Source organism: Solea senegalensis, linkage group LG8 (genome assembly GCF_019176455.1).
Source record: "Solea senegalensis isolate Sse05_10M linkage group LG8, IFAPA_SoseM_1, whole genome shotgun sequence".
NCBI lineage: Eukaryota > Metazoa > Chordata > Actinopteri > Pleuronectiformes > Soleidae > Solea > Solea senegalensis.
The window spans coordinates 22,150,760-22,174,234 of NC_058028.1; the positions used below are offsets into that span (position 1 = coordinate 22,150,760).

The 23,475-nt window shown below is 41.3% G+C and overlaps 2 protein-coding genes across 2 annotated transcripts in view; one reads left to right on the forward strand and one right to left on the reverse strand.

Moving 5' to 3' along the window:
- The first annotated feature begins 9,701 nt into the window (after positions 1 to 9,701).
- On the forward strand, positions 9,702 to 11,348 carry LOC122773163 (E3 ubiquitin/ISG15 ligase TRIM25-like). The gene has a single exon (XM_044031596.1). It carries the CDS (start codon positions 9,702 to 9,704, stop codon positions 11,346 to 11,348), a length of 1,647 nt encoding a protein of 548 aa, XP_043887531.1.
- Positions 11,349 to 16,207: 4,859 nt separating this feature from the next.
- The window catches only part of pipox (pipecolic acid oxidase), a 31,961-nt gene continuing 24,693 nt past the window's right edge, over positions 16,208 to 23,475 (reverse strand). The window contains exon 8 of the mRNA XM_044032906.1: positions 16,208 to 17,129. Within this exon, the coding sequence (XP_043888841.1) occupies positions 16,999 to 17,129 (131 nt within the window). The 3' untranslated portion in view covers positions 16,208 to 16,998. The remainder of the gene's footprint in view (positions 17,130 to 23,475) is intronic.

Consider the following 23,475-nt stretch of genomic DNA (forward strand, 5'->3'; position numbering starts at 1 on the left):
GGAAGGCAGTTTAAAAACAACTGAACACAGAACCTGTCCTGTGCCCAACCAACCAACCTTACCCTGCACTGAGCTTTGCAGTCTCCAATAGTCTCTGTACCACTACACTGGCTGTCTTTAGAGGGTCTGCCCCCTTCCTCCTTTTACATAATGGTATGGTCCTTGTCCGTCCTCACCTGTCACAACATTGATTGGCAGAGAGTTTCAGAGATGGAGAGGTTGCAGAGACGACCATAGCACAGTCTCATCATTAGACAGTCGCCTGTTTCCCATTAAAATGTATCTCTGCAGCAGCAACATCAAATGTAAATGTAGACAAATTCCATTAACCACTGATAATGCATGTCCTATGGGGTTTTACCCCTAAATGTGTAAAATAAGTTAAAAAATAATAACCCGTAGTGATATAATAACTAGAGATTGCAGATTTTTTTAAAATATTTTATACTTTGACATAATAGGGATTATCTCAAGGACAGGAAGTTTAATCCTCTAATACGACACATAATCCACAACATAGAAATCAACTGTAATGACATGCCCGTCCATGTACTTGATTAACAACGTCAGTGTTTAACTTTCATGTTGACCAGATCAAACTGTTTCATAAAGAGATGATGTTTCATGTTGTCTATGAATGAATAACTCAATATTGAGATGTATCATTAAAACTGTGTTTGCGTGTGTGTGTGTGTGTGTGTGTGTGTGTGTGTACAGACTTCAAAGTGCTCACACTGCCCTTGAAAATTGTGGAGTGAGATGAAATCTTCCTCTGATCAATATTCAATCTAATATTTTGCTATGCGATGTGAGAGAAGTGCTCTGCAGCTTCAGATGAGCAGATAAAGACCATCGCGTTGGTGAGTCGGATTTTTGTGCATTACATTTTTACATTTTTGAAAGGTTTAACATCTGCAAACTTGAGTTTTTGCAATAGTCTTGCGTTTACTTTATCTTCAATTGTGAGGCGTTGACGACGTTCATTATTTGTCATACTCGTCTCTCGCTGGGATCAGAGGGACATTGCGTCACGTAAGGAACATCTTCACTCTTTGAACACACTGGCTTGTTAGTTACAACATGTTTACCATTAAAAGATACATTATAGAGTCAAAATGCAGGTCAAGTAGCATCAGGCACAACAGATTATTGACTAAAAGTCAATACTGAGACATTTTTTATCTTCAAACGAGTCAGTCCATTGCTGTCAAATGTAACACAAATCAGGTTAAATGGATGGTGTTGGATGATTAAATCTATATCTATATATAATCTAGACATCAAGATGTGAGGTAAGGTTAATTATACTTCACATCTAAGCTTCCAGTTTTAAAGTGAGGATAAACGACAATGAACTCGACAAAGTTCAGGAACATTAAGTGTATTTTGCACTTCCAATAAAAGGTTGAATCAAAACTAAGGGTCAAATAAATGTTATTTATACAAATAAATAAATGCAATCTTTTCCTGCTTACGTTTACATTTACATTACTGTCACGTGTCTCGCTCTCAGTGAGCCACCTGTCAAGAGAGCTTTTTAGACAGTTAAATACATGCAATCAACGTCTGTTTGTCTGTCTGTTAATTGCATAAGAATTGCTGCAGCGTTGTAATCCAACTGTAGCCTGACTGACAAGCTCTCAGTCAAGCTCCACCCTCGCTTTTCCGAACAGGGTTAATTCTAGTTTTAAAGAAATCCAAGACGATTAAAAACCAGCGGGTGATCCGTGGAGCTGGAGTTGTGAAGACAGGACTTCAGTCATTGTGTGTTAATTTGTATAATTCCACAAAACTGAGTTTTTGCCGTCTGTCCGTTTACCTGACAGACATTTGTGAGGCTCCATGTGTGACTGACTGGTGCATCCGGGCCAGTTTGAGTCCAACTCTGGTCCATCTGAGGTGTGTTTGTCCAACGGTGAGACAATTTTAGTGCCCGGATAGTTCACGTGATTTAGATTTGATGTAAAACTAATCACGACAAACACAAATGTAGATCTAGTTTAATACGTTAAGAGTAAAACATGATTTAAACCAACTGTGATGTCAGTTGTTTACGATTTTGAAGAAGTCTTTTGTGAAACATCATGTTTGCTTATTTGGAAGAGTGTGGGTGGAGCCTGATAATCCAAGACTTTATAATGTACATCGCCTGCTTTATGTCCCTAAATTAGACCATCATTTACTAAATAAACACCATGCTGGATTGAAGGGGCTATAACCTCCTCAGAATGATCACTGACCGGCGGAATCGCCTCCTGATGGACTTTTCAGGATCTTCAGTGTCGGCTTCAGTTTCTGCACGCAAAGACGACGCCCATTTGTAAATACATAATCTCGCCTGCAGATTTAAAGACAGTCCACTACCCTCAGCTTGTTGCAGGGTGACGTTTGACACGTTCTCTCCACTCTCTGCTCATTAACTGTGGCTAACTGAGTATAATTAAAAGGCCTCCAGCTGAAATAAGTTGATCAAAATGGCGCTGGCATAAGACTAATGAAGTCAAATAAACATTGGCTTCTTCCTTCATATGGACTCGTAAATGCATGTATTTAATTAAGCATCAGTCGTCGGCCAAGGATTCAGCAGGAATTCCTGCATTCTGACATTTTGTCAGTGGGAAAGTGCGTACGGAGGCTGAGAGTTCAGGCTCACGCTGCTTTCTCTTCACGGGTCAAATACATATTGCTCTTTATCTGTTTGCTCCCTGCCTGCAGAGAAGTCTCACTGATGAGCAGAACGCAGCAGGAGGCAACCAGAGGCGAGGTCAGATCATCTGTGGAGCTGGTAAGTGAGAGTGAGTTCTTCCTCTCTGTGGCTCTTCTGTAGGAGAACGTCCCCACACGGCAGGAGCTGCAGCTTCACCGGACACCAGGATGAAAAACACTCCCTTCAACAGCCACGACTTTGCTCAGTTTAAATTTGTTTAAGAACGCGACATAAATAATTCCTCTCCCTCCTCTGGCCTGTTTCCCTAGAAATGTCCCTGCGCTGGTGCAAGATTGCACATTATTATCTTTTGTAACCCTCTTAATCAAAAGCACACGTGGTCATGAAGTATTCATGAGGTGAATGATGGAAATTAGCCTTTTAGCTATTGTAGCACATCCCTGCCTGCAGAGAGGGAGCGGCGAGGACACACAGACGGTGGCAAGGCGAGCACGTCTTTTCCCCAGAGAGACAGACAGTGACAAGAAGATGTTGTAAAAACATGCCGTGCCTTCCGCGTTTTCTTCCGGCTGCCTCGACGCTGAGCTCATTACCCTTCCAAATGTGGATGCTGGTTCTCGCTTTTCCCCGCGGGCTCAGTGGCTGACAGTCCGTCTTTTTTCTTTTAGCTTCCTTGCAGTCAGTTCCTCTGACCTTGTGTCAAGCAAACGGCCATTCTGAACTGTCATCTGCTTTGGAGGGCAAACCACTTGGTGCCGGTTTGTTTTCAACACGAGGGAAGAACAGGTCAACCTTGAGGCCGGAGGTCACTGCCTGTGGCAGGGCCACAATTAGGCTGGAAACCATGAATGAGGTGCTGTGCTGGGGTCAGAGCTGCTCTCTGTTTCACCCGCCAGCAACTGGAGGGTTGTTATAACTTCCTGCTACAGTGAGTGAGCTTCAGTCAACATGTTTTCATATGCGTTTTCAATTTGTGCAAAAAAAAAAAAAACGCAACTGAATTAAAACAGAAAATAACAAAAAGAATTCTTGAAATATCACAAAAAAGTGGCAAAACTTGCTACGATAAAGCCTAAGGATTTTAAACCTTTTTTAAAAAATAAAAAGGATTTTTCCCATTGCCAGTGGTTGTTTTCACTCACTTATTCATTTTCTACCACTTTATCTACTTCCTACCTTCCCGGGAATACACCAAACTATACCTCTTGTGTAAAGAGATTTCGATTGTATCCACACAGTGAATTTACTCACTAATATTTCTATCTTTTTACCCTGGAATAATCTATATTGTAGCCGAAAATAAAACTGATCTTTTTCATCAGCAGTCTAACAACATGTAGTCTATAGAAGTCATCAACAACTTTAGTAAGTTTCATACATTTATCCAAAACAAACATTTCACAATTTCTTATAGTGATATTGATGTGGTGGATTAAAATGTCGAACAATTAAGTCATTCTTGTGCCTCGGTCATAATATACACTGGGTATAATCCAGCCTAGGCCGCTTTAACCCCAGGTTTATGTTGGACTGGGGCTTTACTACGGCCTTTTATAGCGGGTCTTCTTGCTGCAAAGGCAAGAGTGCTAACCACTGCACCACCCGTGATTGTTCTGCCCTGGGTTTTTTTTCACCACTGCATCACCTCTGATGAACTGTGACATCACAGAAGCAGAGCAACACCACCTTAGCTGTGCAATGGTACAGCGGTTACTCTAATTTATAATAGAAAAAAAAACAAAAAAAAACAATTCTCATGTCATTTTTCCACTTTCATCCCATAATAATGGCAGACACGGACTTCTTTCACTGGAGTAAATGGGCCTCTAATCATTTCAACACTTAAAAGTCTCGAGAGGTGAAAGTACAAAGATGGTTTTCTGTCCACAAGCATCTAGAAATGAACACAGCCGTAACAGTTAGCGTTCAGTGTTAAGACGTCAGGTGCAAACAGCTTTTAAAGCACACAGTGTTCCGTCAGCCACACGAGTACTCTGCAAAGCTGACATGCAACCATATGGATGTTTGAGATGGGCTTTTATATTTGCTGGCTGTTTACAGATGGCAGCGTATGGAAGATGAAGATTAACATCAAACTAAATGAGCACGAAATTTCTCACATCATGTTCCTCAGACTTGACGGCGGGTTAAAGGTGTCCGGAGTTTTATTCACGGGGTTAATGTTCAGTATCGTTGCAGGCTGGAAGAGATGTATGAACATTGTGACCTTTGACATGGGATATAAGCACAGAAGACATTGTATAATGGCAGAATGTTACCGCCTTACAGCTGTGTGTCTTCACGAGTGTCATCTCTCTGTTGTGCTGTCAGACCCTGTACCATCTGTGTTCCGTTTGCAGTAACCATAGGAACCATGGATTTTAGGTTGCCGCAGTTTTCTAAACAGCGTCTCGCTCTCTCATCGTACGATGCGATTAAATCGTAAACTTCCAGCGACCGTTTGAATACTCTCTACTTCTGTTGCCAAGCGGACATCACAACGTGTGATTTCCTGTCAGTGGAGAGCGTTCTCTTGACAGTATCTTCATCATTATTTTGGCGTTCTGTAACAACAGCTTTGCTTCGTGCTCTAATGAAACCATTCCCCGTCTTTTAGTATGTTCTTGTTCTTAAATGGAGCATCTGCAGTGAAGCCCGGTCTCTGTAGACATGGCCGCACCTTTCTTTGACTCCTCTATATTGACTGTTTACACAGAGCTGAATTTGTTCCATTTTCATCTACTTTGCTTTGCTCACATCCCATGAAGAGCTTTCTCGTTATGCCTCTTTGACGGCTGCTGCTGCTCACTGGTGTCTGATGAATGACAGAGATTCATGTCGCATGCGGCGCCTGCTGAGATCTTTGGTCTCTGCAGATCACGCTGAGAACGTGGAGACTGTCGCCGCTAATCTTGAGAGAAAAAGTCCACAAAGTGCACATGAAAACTACGAGGTTCAACCAGGAAACTGTGTGCTACAGGTTTTCAGTAACTGTGGCAAAAAAAAGTCAGTTGACATTTCATTGCCCTGGTTATTGTTGCATTACTGTCGTCTGCTATTTTTCAACAGAGCAGATTTTACTCGTGACTAAATGACATACATTTCATCTTTATATTATATTATTATATACAAACAGGATATATTCTAGCAGCCCAGCAGTGGAGGGGGAAAGGGCTGATGTGAGATCGACGTGCTGCCAGTGTTTTGGTAATTATTACTCAGGATTTAGGGAGGCGCCGATTGTACGATGGAAAAACGTATATGTCCCTGCTTTGATTTAGGGTTATCATAAATATGATTTCCAGGCTTGACCATAGACCAGGAAGGAGGTCTTTATATTTAATTTAACTTTGCTTAAAATGTTCAGTTATATTTCTTCTAAAGATCTAAAAAAACACACACACACGCCACAAATGCACAAAGAAATTAAACTTTAGGAGGAAATCGATTAATAATACAGAAACTTATAGGAGAAAAATCCAAGGGTGCATATTCCAACTAACCAAATACACTTCTAATTCCTGATCCATACATATTCTATTTTATTGCATCATATTATAGTTGCAAAAACAAAAATAAAAGCAGCATGGATATAGTAAAGTTATATGTCAAAGTAAAATACACTTATATTGCTTATCCATTTGTTTCTGTGTTATTGTTTACTTACTTGTTTACTCTGAAGATCACACACCGGAGACTTTATTTCCCGACTTTTCCAAAACACAGTGAGTCAGTAGCAGCGAGACTGTTACTGGGTGAAGAAGAAGAAGGTTCAAGATGACTGACAGCCAACATGGCCGCCAACTGAGGCCTGTGAAGTCAGTGCTGCTGGGCATCCATTGAGAATCCTGACAATCCAAAGCTGCTCCTCCACCTCTGTTGAAGATGTAACGCAAGCTTTTACAGCGGAAAGCAAATAACCAAAGATTTCTGTGGAAACTCAAACTCCATCACCGGACTGCAGTCGTGTAGCAGGTGAGTTCAGGGCCTCACACACAGCTACACATATACACTCATGTCTTTCATGTAAAGACCACAGTGAGAAAAACGTGTTTATTTATTCATTTATTTCAAAACATGAACAAGAAAACAAATGCAGATGCGCAGTGGTACACAAAATCTATTGGTTTAAATGTTCAAAAAGGAGTGGGAGGAAGTAGAAACTTATTTATTCCCACTCCAATTTCCACAACTCAACATCATTTTATTTATTTCGCTTCCTGCTTACCAATCCATTCATTCATTTCTTTATAAACAATATCCATTTTCTCTCTTTTTTATTTTATTTTCATCATATAATCTGTGATTATGGGCTTCCTTCTTCCTCTTACTAGTGACTTACGTACTTGGTGAAAATCCCTTCTTTATACCTCTTTTTGAACTGTTATCTTCCGTTATCTTCCGTTATTCACCGGCTGCTGGTGGACCAGTCTCCTCCACCTTTATGCACCGCACTCGCGTGTTGCCTCTAGTGCACAGCTGTAGATGTAGGTGCAGAGGTCAGGGTCAGCTGATCCTCGGTCACAGCTGTGTGTGTGGTGTAGATGAGGAGGACAGGTGAAGCAGAGGCTGGAGGAGGCTGCTGAAGACTGACCTTATGTCAGGGCTCATCTCTGGGGTTGTGTAGGAGTGTTTTGGAGCTACAACTCTGCCCTCTGAAGGTCACCAGCAGCGCTCCAGCTCTCCACGTCACACTGCGGCCAGCTTTTCCCCCCCACGTGGTGCATGTTTACAGCTTTAACTAAATTACACTGTAAAAATTGGACACTCTAAATTGACTGTAGGTGCGAGTGTGAGAGTAGATGGTTGTTTGTCTTTATGTGGCCCTGTGATGGACTGGCCACCTGTCCAGGGTGTACCCCGCCTTTCGCCCTATGTCAGCTGAGATTAGCACCCTCATGTGGGGGATAAAGCAGTAGAGGATGGAGGGTTACTCTTTGTCACATAGCTGCATGTACAAGCTGCTCTATCTCAAAGTTTAGATGCACATTTTAACATATTTACTAGAAATGTCTGCATAGTACTCCTGGCAGTTTTGCACAGCATATATTTTTGTTTTTAGTAAAGTGAGATCGATGGCTGAAAACACAAAGTTCCAGAAGTGAATTGTCCTGATCTAAAACCCGGTTGTTTTGCAGTTTGATGGGACAAACACTTCTTGGTGCCGCCCGCCCCTGCACTGCTGCTGTATACACTCAAATGCTCCCACAGTCAGTGTGATAGTATTGTTACAGGGACACAGCATTTAAATAATGTTTGTTTCAAAAACAGAGGCAGAGTAAATAACCAATAGGATTAAAGGATTCAAGGGTTTGAATACAGATAAGATATAAGATTACTATATATGTGTATATGTATGTATATATATACATATATATATATGCATGTATATATATATATATATATATATATGTATATGTATGTATACATATATATATATACGTATATATATATATTTATATATATATATATATATATATATATATATATACGTATATATATATATAAAAGCTCCTCCTCAATAACAGTAATAACTAAAATGACTTACAGTTCAAGGTTTTGCTGTGAGACAAAGTGAAATCCCATTTTTTTGAGGATTAGCAACAGACATAATCTCACACCAGTTTATGACTGCCATAAAGGTCATATTTTTCATCATCCTCTTTATAAAAACAAACGTGTTGCAGATTTAGTGTTTCATAAAACGTAGTTCACTTGTGTTGATGTGACGTATGAAACAACATGGTAGAGAGTTGAATTCAAACGTTGCCTTCTGTACACAATGTACACAACTGTAACACTGGGGCTCCCAGTGTGCAGGAAATCTAGTGGGTATTTGTGCATCATGCCGAAGATTTGGAGCATGAAGCACTTTGGTAAAACAGAATTTACCTTCTCTGATGGATCTAGTGGCCCGAATACAACCAACACTTGACTGTGTGTGCAGGGAAAGAGCAAGAGTTTTCAGATTATTCCATTTGTTATCCCACATAAACACTCAAATACATTGATTTGATGAAATGAACATTTTGGGCTGCGCGTCATTTCTCTTCCCAGTGTCATTCATGTGTTCATGTGAAAGATATTTCTCTCTGCTCCTCATCTCAAACTGCTCCCTCAGGAATGACGCACACATTTAACACCACAGCGATTCCGGTGACACTTGAAGAATCTTTGGTTGCTGTCAGTGAAGGACAAGGTCTCACCTGGCAACCGACACACACACACACAGACTAGTTTTTATGTCTTAAGACACATTCTCTAGCCCCTTACCCTAACCTTAACCATCACAACTATTACCTTAAAACCAGGTCTTAACCCTGAAGAAACCCTTTACAGTTGTGGGGCCCAAACACTCAATTGTGTGTTTACTTGGACCTCACAAAGACATGAACACACACACTCTCAGCTTAGAAGAAGCAAGACTGAACATCTTGGGGGTTTAGTTCTTTTAACAGTCATGCGGCTGTTTGCTGAAAAGGTTAATGAAGGACACTGATGTTTTTCAGAGAGAAGCCAGGCTGGTGAACGGTCTCGTGGCCTTTCACTGCACCATCAGCGAGCAGGATACATTCCTGTTACACATTTCTGTCCCACACGTCACCACGACGGACATGAAAAACCTACGGCTGCGCGCTCGCTAATCAGTATGACCCCAAAGACTCAACAGAGGCAAAAACGTACACACTTGGCGAAATTAACCTCTGCATGTGTTGGATGTGGGAGGAAACCGGAGAACCCGAGGAAAACGCACACACATGGATACAAACTCCATCCCAATTTATCTCCTATTGGAATAATTCCAGATGTAGTAAAGTTTGTCTTTTTTTAAAGCAGGAAAAACTAAATAGATCAGAACAAACACAATGTTCTTATGTGGTGCTGACTCTGCCTTTATGTGATGTCGTCAGTTTTCCCATTTTGCTCCTTTCATCTATTATGAGACAGCAGACAGCCTATCATTTATGTATTTAAAGCACAGCGGAGCAACTGCAGTAAACACGGAAGAGAACGAAGACTCCAGGTGTGAGAAATGGCGCATAAAGGAGTTCAGCTAGAGCGGGATGCAATCTGCTGTTCAATCTGTCTGGATCTACTCAAGGAACCGGTGACTATTCCCTGTGGACACAGCTTCTGTATGAACTGTGTTGAAGCCCACTGGGACACAGAGGATGAGGAGAGGATCTACACCTGCCCTCAGTGTAGGCAGACCTTTGAACCACGGCCTGTCCTCATGAAAAACACCACCTTAATAGATTTAATGGAGCAACTGAAGAAGGCTGGACTCCACGCTAAACCTAAACCTGAAGATGTGGCCTGTGATGTTTGCACTGGGAGGAAACTGAAAGCTCTCAAGTCCTGTTTGGTTTGTTTAGCCTCTTACTGTGAGGAACATCTACAGCCTCATCATGACTCGCATCCTTTAAAGAACCACAAGCTGATTGAACCGTCCATGGGGTTCCTGGAGAACATCTGCTGCCGTCATGGTGAGGTGATGAAGATGTTCTGCCACACTGATGAGCAGGGTGTCTGTCACATCTGCTCCGCGGATGAACATAAAGGCCACGACTCAGTGTCGGCTGCAGCAGAAGTGACGGAGGAGCAGAGACAGCTCCAGCTGAGTGATAAAGAATTCCAGCAGAGACTCAAGGACAGAGAGAGAGATGTGAAGGTGCTGGAACAGGAGGTGGAGGCTTTCAATTCCTCTGCCGATAAAGCAGTGGAGGACACTGAGAAGATCTTCACTGAGCTGGCCCCTGAGCTGGTGCGTCTCTTGGTGGAAAGCAGCTCTGATTTGTCTCAGCAGATCAGATCCCAGCAGGGAAGTGAACTGAGCCATGTCAGAGAGTTTCATGAGAAGCTGCAGCAGGAGATCGTCGAGTTGAAGAGGAACGAAGCTGAACTTCAGCAGCTCTCACGCGCGGGGGATCACAACCATTTCCTACTCGGATTCCCGTCGACGCGGTCGTCTAGCGTCACTGTTCGTCCTCTGAGCTGCTTTGAGGATGTGACGGCAGTTGTTTCGCAGATTCGGGGTCAGCTACTGGACGTCCTGACTAAAACATGGACAAACCTCTCGTTGAAAGTGACTCAAGTCAAACTTTCACTGCCTCAACCAGAGCCCAAGACCAGAGCTGAATTCTTAAAATATTCACAGGAAATCACACTGGATCCAAACACGGCACACACATGTCTGTTGTTATCTCGGGGGAACAAAAAGGTGACAGTGACGAGAGAAAGTCAGTCTTATAGCGGTCACCCTGACAGATTTACCTACTGGTGGCAGGTCCTGAGTCAAGAGAGTCTGACTGGATGTTGTTACTGGGAGGTGGAGTGGAGAGTCGAGGGTGTCGCTGTCTCAGTCGCATACAAGAATATTTGCAGGTCTGGGAGATCAGACGAATGTGTGTTTGGGTTAAATGACAAATCCTGGGTGTTAGACTGTTACCCAAACAGGTTTGACTTTTATTTCAACAGCGTCAACACTAATGTCTCGGGGCTCGTGTCCCCCAGAGTGGGCGTGTACCTGGACCACAGCGCAGGACTCCTGTCCTTCTACAGCGTCTCTGACACCATGACTCTCCTCCACAGAGTCCAGACCACGTTCACTCAGCCTCTCTATGCTGGCGTTGGTTGTTATTATTATGGCGACACCGCTGAGTTCTGTCAACTCAAATAGACTTGAGTTAATTATCCGTTCTGTTTTCATCTCTAACTCGTTTGGTCTCGATGCTGTAATCGCCTGCCAGTCAAATGTCGAGGGCGGGGACTTTGACGTCCTGTCATTGATGCTTGAGCTTGTTAAAGTGGAGCTGGAATCCGTGAGCGAGATCCTGACTGTTCTCCACAAGAAAAGGGAAACCTGTCTTTGTTCTACAAACGTGGCTGCGTGAAGTTTGGTGAGGATGAAAGGAAGAAGGAATGGGAGCAGTTGGCGGAGGGAGCCAGACTTCAGAAGAGTGAGAGGAAGAGACAGGATATGACAAGCTCAGGAGGAACAGAGAGCAAGGATGCAAGGGTCAGGAACAGACATGCTGGAAGACGGTGCGTGTGTGGCTGGTGGAAAACAGCCAAGGACGGAGCCCGTTGCAGATTCTTTAAAGAAGTGGCTGTGATACATGTGTCAACAGAACCATAAAGAGATAAAGTTGCAGTCTGCTCTCTGACCGGGATCATTTTGAGGAGTCTTATCTCCACATTGACATCAAAAACTAAACGTATGCATATCGTCTTCAGGAGGTAAACACACAAAAGAAGTCATTGTAATTAAAAGTCACACTATCTTATGAGTGAGTACTGTCATTAGCACAAGGAAACTTTATTTTCACTGTGATTGAACCTTTATGAGTTTTATCATTTTCATGGTTTGGTCACGCATCTCTACCCTAAACCACATAGTTAAACTCCTTGTTTCCAAGGTTTTTACATTTTTATTCAGTGTAATGTTTACTCTTAATTAATCTACTGAGATTTAATTAGCGGTGACCTCAGTACTCTATCCTATTATATATTTTTAGCTGGTTTCTTTAGTTTGTTTTGAAACTGGCTGTTTTGTCACCTTGCTGTACAACAAATCTACCTATGGATATAAATAAAGTACCTGAACCTGAACCTTATTTATTAAAGGTACACATTTTGGTTCTTTAAAACTTATTTTTTTTATTTGGCCTGTTTCACATGGATCCTCTTGAGTTTATAAATGCTTTATTTGCAGCTGTAGTTTGTGTGTGTTTCATGGTTTAACAGTTTTTTTTGTTTGCGTGTCTGCGGTGACATTTCCAAGTTCGGTCGTGATGTAAAATGTGTCACACAGCGTGTGTGAAACAGCGTCGCGCGGCAACACTGTTCTACCGTTCGACATAAACGAGGATATTCTGTAGGCGTAAAAGACACACGGACCAAGTATTGTGGAAAAAAACTCCTGTTAGTCTCTCTCCTGTGTACGAGTGACCGGGGAGGAGCACTGGAGAAAAACTAGGTCAAATCAAAACACTCAAAATGCAGATTGGACACAAACCACAAGAGTTATTCCTTATAATTTGTTGTTATTATTAAACTGTTTAAACTGATGAAGAATCACTTACATCACTTGTAAACCTCAAAGACACACTTTTCCATGGAAGAACCACAAACCAGAACTTTGACCTCTTATGTGATGATGCCTTTGATCTCTGTCACGTCATCAAAAAGGTCATGCTATGAATTGTGGGTAATTCCCTTAGCCAAAGCCCTATAAATATGGCCGTTAAAGTGCCGTCACTGTGCCTCAAAGTCTGTGAGGGTGGGACATTTCTGCGTCATCCACCTGTTTATATGAAGTTTAAAGCCAACATTTGTGACGATTCTTAGGAAAGTTGTTTAATTTAATCATTGTGACAGAGCTAATGCTTTGAGGATGATGAGGATAATCACCGTGGACTCAAACAACGTGTTTCTGGCCGACCCAGGTTGATGTGGAGTTTAACTGTTGGTCAGTCGAAGCTCACAACCACGAGGATAAAAGGATCTTTATTGTCATTATACAACCTAAACTGCACAACAACTGCTGTGACTGAGCGCGCCCCCCACACAATGGACCAACCTGACCAAAATTGTGTTATACATGCGGGAGGAAATACACAAACAAACCCAGCACCCTCTTACTGTAAGGCAACAATGCTACTAAGCCACCAACCTACTACGTTGTTTTATTTATCTACAGAGTAACACAAAAACTCCCTCTTGCTACCAACAGGTGTGACTTTGATGCCATAAAACAGAATATAATATAACGCTACACAGAGACACAAAAGTTCCATCTGTTAGTAGCAGAAGTACTTCATTGGTAATGAGTAATATACATATAAATCTATTAATGTCTTTGTTTTTACTTGATCCAGTTTTGACAACAGGGTAAATGTGGGCAGTGCAAACAAAGTGCGTCGTCTTCTTGAGCAATGATCATTAAGGTTAAACTCTGTGACCGTCACTTTGAGAAACCAGCACACTAATAAAAAAACTGCTCCGTGTTCACTCTGTGTGCGAGTGTGTAGGACAGGGAATATCTCCAGTATGTGCAAACGGACTTGTATGATAAAGGATTCTTGTTTGTGGACTGGATGCTATTCTAGAAACTTTGTTTCTATAAGAAACACATTGTTTACATCACACGACATCAGTCTTCCATCAGTCTACCACTGTCTCATCTGCAATGTAAACAAAGAGGTGACACAAGATATTGAGTTGGAAATGTTACTTTAAAAAGGTCATTTATTACAGTTACTTCTCCTAAGTAAAAGTAACTGAATTAGTTACTGAGTTAAAACTTATAAAATTAAGTAGTTACTAGGGAAAGTAACTATTGCTTTCAAGTACATTTTAAGTGCTCAAAGAACTTAAAATTCATGTGCATGTTCAATTATTTATGATAAATCTGAATATTCTAATGAAATGGACACTTAATACAATAAACTACTAACAGAAACAGTGTACACAAATCTAAACTAGTCTAACATATTTAATTTAATTTAATTTAATTTAATTTAATTTAATTTAATTTAATTTAATTTAATTTAATTTAATTTAATTTAATTTAATTTAATTCAATTTTCCAGAACTCCCCCCCATCTTGTTGTAACCCACCAGTACAATGACAATAAAGGTGAATCTGAATCTTACAATGAAATTTCACTCGACCCCAGCCAAACATCGTTATTGAAAAAAGTAACGCCGTTTATTTTCAGCGCCGTTACTCCCTTCACTGGCAAGGCAGGACTTTTACTAGTATTTTTTGTCTCTGTGTTGAAATGCTAAGCTATTCTGCAGCAGGTCTCTGACCTCTGCCATGTTTTTTGATGTCATATTTCATTTTTTCTTCCCCTTCTTCTCTCTGGGGGACCAGTGTTGTATTCTAGTCACCGTCACCTCCTCCTGCTCGCTCTCTGATTGGCTGGACATAGCCGGAGTTGTCGCAGTCACTGATGCATCAGAAAGCCGCGCCAAATCAACCAGTTCTTTTCAGGTGCAATCAGTTGTTTTTACACAGCCATTTATTTACTGAAAATAGTAGTAGTATTATTTCAGTAAGGTTTTACAAGGTAGATTTTCTTCCAGTGGGGTGTTTAAGTTGGCCCAGCCTGATGATTACTAGTGGTTGAATATATTCATTTGCATGTTTAATGTACTTGTAATTCTTTAATTTGCATAATGGTCCTTTGCTATCAGTCTGAAGTCACTTAGAGGCAAAGGGAGCAAATGGCTCACTGATCTCTGCCATTCCACTGCATAATTTCCTCATTCCTGCTGATGGCCTTGGTTGGCATGGATTGTAATAGGCCGTCTGATTGGTGATTTAAATGTTTACCACTACATGGAAAAATACAGCCTCCTCTGATTCACTCCAGCACAAATGGTTTCATGGCTTATGACTTTTTAAACATGTACTCAGCTGGTAGAATGGTGAGAGCGAGGGTTACAGAAGCATGTAATCATACAGGACAATAAGAATAAAGCTTGTTTTATCACGGATGGATCATTTTACAATTGCACGACACATCTTAGAATCTTGCCGTTGATAACGGTTCTCTTCTTTGGTAGTAACTTTCGTCAACTAGACAGCTGATCGATCTACGCATACGTCCGTATTTCATCCGTTCAAACGCACAACTGGATGCAATATAGCAGCACTGCACACTAACCATATTCAACAGCGTTGAAACAAAAGTGACAAAAGAAATCAATACTTCAAATGCGGCTCTACAGCTTCACATCCAACTGCTGTCAGTGAAATCATTTAGTTAAAATCGGTGCTAAATAGGATTCTATATTCACAGTTTCAGGGCTCTGACAGTAGATCGAGAAGAAGAATCAGCTTTTTATCAGCTTTAACCCTTCAACACTGCGCACGGTTTGTGCTCTCGGAAAATGAATAAAGTTGCACGTCAAAGTTTTGCGGTAATTTTACTAGCGCTGTCGCAGGAAGCCGGCGAATCGGCGTCTTTGTCACCGGAGAGAAGAGAGCTGGACACACGTTTCTGGACATTGAGACAAAGACTCAAACCAATGTTATTTTAAATGTTTTACACTGTTCAAATTTCAAACTTAACACGTAAAATTTTCCTTATTGTAAATTGTTAATACACTATTTTAACATTGCAATTGAATTATAAACGAATGAATCGCAAGAAAGTCCAGACGGACATTTTCAGGCTTAGGTATTAAAGGGTGACGAAAACACCTCATAATGTTAAGATTATGACTGACAGAAGTACAGTGTTTCATACAATCATGTATCAGGGTAATGCAACACAGGAATAACATTGTTTTCATAGTCACATTCATTTGTAAGAATGTGTATGTAAGTTTAATAAGTGAGAAAAGCCCAGAGGGCATGCAAGTTTAATTGTTCGATGTTAAATTGCATTGTTGGAAAAAGGTCCTCAAGTCCAGGCAGTGAAACACACAGCGGTTTGATTGTTGTTTAGGTGAAATGTTGCAAGAAGTGACGCAGCTGTAACGACATATGTTCATCCCAGAGAGAAGCGTCCATTTACACTATAATGCAGTCAGAATATGATTTATTAGTCATCATTAAACAGCACATGAGGCCTGGACATCGAACAGTTGGCAGTGATTTAATATGTGTTGCTTCTATAGCTGCTTTCAGACGTGCATAAATTTGTCCTGGTCAAATTTCCTGATAACGCAGAAGGAAAATGTCACAGCGTTCTAACTCATACATGAGTTCATCTGGACGCTGTAGACCAGGGGTGTCAAACATACGGCCCGGGGGCCAGAACCGGCCCGCCAGAGGGTCCAATCGGCCCACAGGATGAATGTGTTCAAATTTCACACTAATCTAAACGTAATGTCAAATGCTCCAGACACCCATGACCAAATGTTTGTGCCTTTATAGATCCAGTGTGCTGTGTAAATAGTAAATTTAGGCATGATATTGTTGAAATTGCACTTATAGTTCTCAAGAAATTTCATGTTTTGTAAAATTATCCTTCAGTAAATGTAAAACAAAGGAGAAAAAACAAAGGGGTTCTTGTTGTTCATAGGTTATTATTGCTATTATTTTACTATTTTTACTGGTCCGGCCCCCTTGAGATCAAATTGTGCTGTATGTGGCCCCTAAACAAAAATGAGTTTGACACCCCTGCTGTAGACAGTCACCTGTCAGTGTGCAGAGCAACGACAAAGAGTCGTGTCTGAAAACAGCTATTTGTTATAGCCACTGTGCAGTTGTGTTCAACAACCTAATTAAAAGACCTTACATCCTCAGATCATGCTACAAGAATTTGAAGACAGCTTGATGATACGCTTTATACTCGAGCACCGGCTCAAATCTACAAAGCGGATTTCATCTTTTCCTGGAAGCGTTTGATGCGGAAAGGTGAAAGGTCATGGGAGGGCACTTGTCCCAGGCTGAGTTCACTCAGAAGCTTGCCGATGATTGGTCCAAACTTGAAGCCGTGACCTGAGAGGGAGGGAAGTCAAGAAAATAAGCGATGTACATTCACAGGTCATTAAGCCATGTCAGATGAATGGATGAACTAATGAAAGTGAGTCATGCTTTTGCACCTTGTAGCCTATAAATAACCTGCATCTCTGGGCTTTTGTCTGAGTCAGGCGTCGGATTCAAGCCACACATGAATGGACGCATAAAAGAAGAGCAGAGCTGTTGCGATGCCTGTCACCGAGCATCTATTCACTTTGGTGAATCGGGACTAAAATCTAAGTAAGGATGATTTGTCCTTTCTTTGCATACCGGTTTGTTGTGCTCGAGCCCAGGGTCTGAGATGAGAGAGCATCTATTTTCAAAAATGCAGCCTGACTTTTCCTGTTGCTAAGGTCTGAGAGGAAATTTTTTTTTGAATGTCAACTGGGCTTGAAGAATGCAGCTCATTGCCATCTGACAAAGGTCTCAGCGCTCCCCTGGATTCTGTCTGGCTTTGAAGTCATAAAAGCTTGGCTCCGACAGTTTGGCCATGTGAGTTTTCATCGCACCACCGAAGGAGAAAGAAAAACCTCAATAGATGGCCGAACCCACGGGGTGATTTTGTAGCCATGGCAACCCCCTAGCATTTCCTCTAAAGCACTTGTGTTGGGCTTTGATGACAAACGCACAATGTGAAGGAGGGGGAGGAAGGCAGCACACTTTTCCTTCTGTTTTATGTATAAGCCCTTTAAACTTGTCAAATATGGTCCTGAGCTTCTTTTCTTTTTATAATGCGACAGTGCCGATAATAATTAACATTAATAACGTGAGCAAGTAACTCACCAATTAAACACACAGTTTTACTGCGTGTTTTCAGGAGTATTGTGACGAGATAAATAAAGCAGGCAACTTCCTGCACGGGGACCAGAAAAAAAATCTATATGCATAATATTTAATTGTATTTATTAGGCTTAAGATTCACTGGAAACCTTCATGGCTCACGACTACGCTAATGAATGTGCATTTTAGCCAAAAATGCAACAGACAAAGTGGAATTTATTGGGTTCATCCAGGTCTCACACCCCCACTGATACTGTGTCAATTGCGGAGTAATTTAACACATCTACTCATTGTTTGACCATAGGGTATGGACTATATTTTCCTTTCACACCAACCGGCTGAGGCAGATGGCTGCACATCTTTGAGTCTGGTTCTTCCAGAGATTTTTCTCCCTGCACTGATGCCTAGTGTTTGCTCATTGTGTGATCTGTTGGGCAGACTCCTTGCAGTATTTGATTAAGCTTGATTGGACTGTGCTATATAAATACAGTTTATAATTATTATATTATTATATAATGCCGTCTCCATGGTAAACAACACTGTTCTATATTTGACAGGGAGACCATCTGGTGAGATGGCATTAGCGTTTAGCTCAAAGGATTTCTTAACCTAAAGCACAGCCGCACATACCTGCTGGGGCTGCTGTTGACTAGTCATTTATTTCTCAATTTGCATCTCCCAAGTGATTCTATTGTTTCTCTGCAATGTGCACATTTATGCACATGCACACTGTCCTGATTTACAAGTGGTGGTAAGACCCAAAAAAAAAAAAGCCAATCAAGATATGCAAAGTGTCATCAGAGGCAGAAAAGAGGCCGGGTGTTAGACGAGATGACATGTTTTGAAAGGACACTCAGTTTGGGAGCAAACATGTTTGTCTGTCACTGCACGTCACAGAAGATAAAACGGGAATCTGTCATCCCTGCTTTCTTCACAGAAAATAATCATTATATATCATTTCAATGAAAATGACAGTCAGAGAGACAGAGGTACTGGCAGTTTTCAAACATCTTCCATTAAGTTTTACTTGCCATTAACACACAGGCATGAAGGGTGATCTTACACAGAACTGGATATTTTAATATAGTTATTGTTTTTTCTTTGTTGATGTAGATCGTTTGATAAACGTACCGACATTTTCCTGTTTGTGTTGCTTCGATCCAGCTCTGTGTGGGTCTGGTCCCCTCCTATCTGTGTGTGTGTGTGTCTCATTTATTCACCCCCGGTACGTGCCACCAGGTGTCCAAAATAATATTACGAAATATCTGTAAACAAAACTATGACATGCCAACAATCAACGTAAATGGCTGCTATAATTAGTGTGCGTTATATTAATTTGTTGTTCTAATTGAACGGAGATATGCTGCACCATGGTCTGGCAGATGGTCAGACAATCTCTACTAAATGACTTCCTGGAGAAAAACCCTGCACCGTGATTATACTGTGTAGCTGTGTCTGACATCAGAGGCTGTGTGTGTGAGACGGGTGCGTCCTTCTGTCCGTCAGCTGCATCATAGACAGTGGAGGATAAACCTGTTGTTTGCGTGGGGATGGAAAGACACATTTGTCGTCTGTAGTAGTTTAGAAATGGGTCAGCAGAGACACGGTGCTGTGAGGCAATCAGCCTAATCCTAATCCTCTCCAACTCCAAACCAAAAAACATATCTTAAAAGTAGTAATTATAAAAATGATATCCTACACGTATCTGTGATGCCAATGGGCCGTCCTTTTTGTTTTGCTCAGGTAAATCAGCCCAATCCCTTACCCGTCTTTGTCATGACATGGAAGCACTCCAACTAACACAACAGAACAAAGTAACCATAACAAGCAAAGCATCACACTTGTTTGATTTGGTGTCAAAGCACATTCATTATGGAAGGCCTCAGGAATAGTAAAATCATTGCTATGCAAACCAGTGGCAATGCAAATCTTTCGACTTCCACTTCTGTTCTTGTGCTCCACTGCGAGTCGAGAATTGTGAGCAGGTTATTAATTTCAGATATAATTAGGTGAAAGACATGACAGCACGGAGAAATGGAAAAGTGCCAAGATACACTGAAGGTAATTGTTGGGGAAGAGAGGAGTTCTTCCACCTTTCACAATGGACGGAAACTAATTAAAAGTTAAGGATCTGTGTTGTTAGAATATGGGGAAGGTGCGGCGTGTCCAAAGAGACAGCGCTCTGCCGCTCTGTGATAGCGGCGGGATGACACTGGCTCCTGATCACAAGACAACAAGTAGTGTTGTCTTGATGAAGGTCATGTAGATGACAGAAAGTACAAGTACGGACTGTACATTATGTCCATGATTGCTGTGAGTGATCTGAAGTAGGTAGGTTTGCTATACAAGCTCACGTGGGATCAGTTATAAAAGAACAAACCTGAAGGTTATTATACAGCTTAGCCTCATGTTTTTTCTCTATATTTAATCACATTTATTTCATTTTGACTTCTCGGTTGGATGTTTGGTGGGTTCGTTTTTAAACTGAAATCTATTCTGCAGTGAAAAAGCTATAAAAACACCTTCCTCATTGATTGTGGTGTATCAACGAGCAGCCACTGAGTCATTGGTACTCATCGTTTTAGTCTCCACTACATAGCTGATTACACAATTTGAAGGCATTTCAATAAAGACCACATTCAGACCTGTTTCTTTTTACAGTAATTACTAATCATAGGTTAATATATTCGCAGCCACCAGCACAGCATTAAACACTAAACGCCATATAATCTATTTCATGCGACAGGTAAAAGTGACTTCATGTTACAGCAGCGTGAGAAGATCTTTGATTGAGCTCCTCTTGTCTCTTACCTCTCTCTCTGTAAGTCTCTGATACAAATACACATAGAATGACAGAAGAGGAATCTGATACATTTAGACCGTACGTATTTGAATAAAGGGCAGATAATACACGTCGGCTGACACGGTATCAAGAGTTGTTCCTGTACACTACATTTGCTGGCTGTTGTCGGGGGGGGCTCCCTCTCAGCTTGAGGCGCCAAGCAATCACCGTCTTTAGCCTTTCTGTTAAAAATGGCACTGTGCAGGTGAAACACTGCATTACTGTTTTCTGCCCCCCTGCAGATACAGATATGATCATGTCCTGCTCCTGCATGCAGCCTGGCCTGGACTTTAGCTCCCCTGTTTTAAAGGAGTGCTGGTCCCTCTCGTACTTGGCTTGGCTGGGCTTCTTGTGTGTGAGCTTTTCAAATGGACTTTCAGATTCATAGGTTTTTAGCCCCTTGAGAGGTGTTCCATATATTTTTATCACCCCCCACCGGTATAAGGCACTTTGTCTTATCTGTGGCGCAGTCTTATTCAAGGCAATCCTATCTGGGACTCTGGTCGTTTCTAAAGACTTGCATTGCCGCCAACTGTGAATCATGAGGTGTTGCACAGATGTGACAGTGACAGCTTGATGAACTTGTTGGTTTGGTCAATAAAAATGTTTTTTTTTGCATGTTTACATTTGGGTTTGATGAGCATTATGTTGCACGGCTCTTGTACAGATGCAATGGCAGCAGGTACACATGGAGGCAGCACTGGTGTTGTTACAGGGTGGACAGAGCAGGGAGTAGCCTGGGGATTATTTACAATTATACTATGATGGCAATCCCTCTAACGCAGGGGTGTCAAACTCATTTTTGTTCAGGGGCCACATACAGCACAATTTGATCTCAAGGGGGCCGGACCAGTAAAAATAGTAAAATAATAGCATAATAACCTATGAACAACAAGAACCCCTTTGTTTTTTCTCCTTTGTTTTACATTTACTGAAGGATAATTTTACAAAACATGAAATTTCTTGAGAAATATAAGTGCAATTTCAACAATATCATGCCTAAATTTACTATTTACACAGCACACTGGATCTATAAAGGCACAAATATTTGGTCATGGGTGTCTGGAGCATTTGACATTACGTTTAGATTAGTGTGAAATTTTAACACATTCATCCTGTGGGCCGATTGGACCCTCTGACACCCCTGCTCTAACGAGACCCCATACCACTGTCTTACTTTGGTTTGATTAAATTTGGGCCTTTCTCGTCCAGTATTTATCCTTCTTTGACTGTGACCTCTTCAGAACTTTGTGCCGTCACTTTGCGCCCTGGTTATCCTGGATGAGCAGTGATGCTAATTCATGTGGCTGCTGCTTCTGCTGTATCTGTGCTGGCCTGGCACACATCAGAACCAGTCCGGTTTACAAGGAAGTCGCTCCTCTGTGTCTCATTGTGACTCTGACATTAACAAAATCTACTTGACTTTACCGGCTTCAAATTGCCAACATATTTGTGTTGGTTGTTTTCCTGTGAATAATATTTGTGGCATTTCAAAACAAGACACTCAAACAGATAGAGTATAAACATCCACCATGTCTTGTTTCAATGATGCTTTAGGCAAGTACTTGCGTCCAAGCACGAAAACAAATCTTAACAACTACACAAAAGCTTGAACTTTTGTACAAGATGGTTGCATGCATGGTTTTCGATCACAGAGACCAAACAGAAATAGAATAATGACAACCACAGCAATAGTCAGCGGAGGATACACTGCACCTTACATTCATTTTAGAGACTATTTAATTTTTTTTACAAACATTTTGCACTACTAGCTACTATGGATTTTAAATTAAACTTCTTGTGGTTCATTTACTTACAAAAAACCACAGTGCTGGTGGTTTCGCTATCTTTGGACGGGGTGTTAAGCACTGTTGGCTCACCACAAGAGGGTTTGTGGTTCGAACTCCGATTTGACCAGGCCTGACTGTATTGAATTTGCACAACTCCAAGGAACCTGGCTTCCTCCCAAAAAGACAGGCTAATTGGTGGTTAGGTTAATTACAGATTCTAATTTGACTCTCTGTGTGAATGTGACTTTGTCTATTTCTGCATAGGCCGGTGACTCTGCCTCTTATTCAGTGTTACCTGAGACTGGCTCCAGTTTCACACAAACCCCTGAAAGGATAAGCGTGATAGAGAAGTTTCCCAAAAGCTTTTTATTTGGAGACCACGTTGTAAAAGATCATGACCCATCAAAAAAACTATCATGGCCCTATCAATGATAGGCTGTCTGCACTTTGTCAACAAACTTAACTTATTCCGGTAAAGTTTTTTTTGAAAGTGTCTACATTTAGACTCAGCTGGGTCACAGGAAGCCTGTTTTTTGCACTACTAATTGCCAAGCATGATCAACTGTGCATTAATAAATAATGTCCTCTGAGCTGGAGCCTTTTATTAGTTCCGCTTAGATTCATTTTTCCAAAAGTGCCTGGGCAACACTTCCCTTACCCTGCTCCATATGTGCTGCTCAGCATACCTGTACTAATGACTGCTGGATGCTTCACCAGGTATTTTTTTCCCCCAGACAAGCTTTAAATTACCCACCGCTGCCAGTTCAGATAACCTGATCCACATTTCAGCAACCTGTAATAACAAAAACTTTTCAGCCCTTCAAGTCCCCGGCAGCAAATTGCAAAAAGAGGACGGTATTTTTAAATGTTAGATCTGTGTGTGATAGGCTTTTTGTCTTCATTTTATTTTGAC

Excerpts from the sequence above, each read along its gene's own strand:
- LOC122773163 (XM_044031596.1), top strand. The coding sequence starts at position 9,702 with ATGGCGCATAAAGGAGTTCAGCTAGAGCGGGATGCAATCTGCTGTTCA.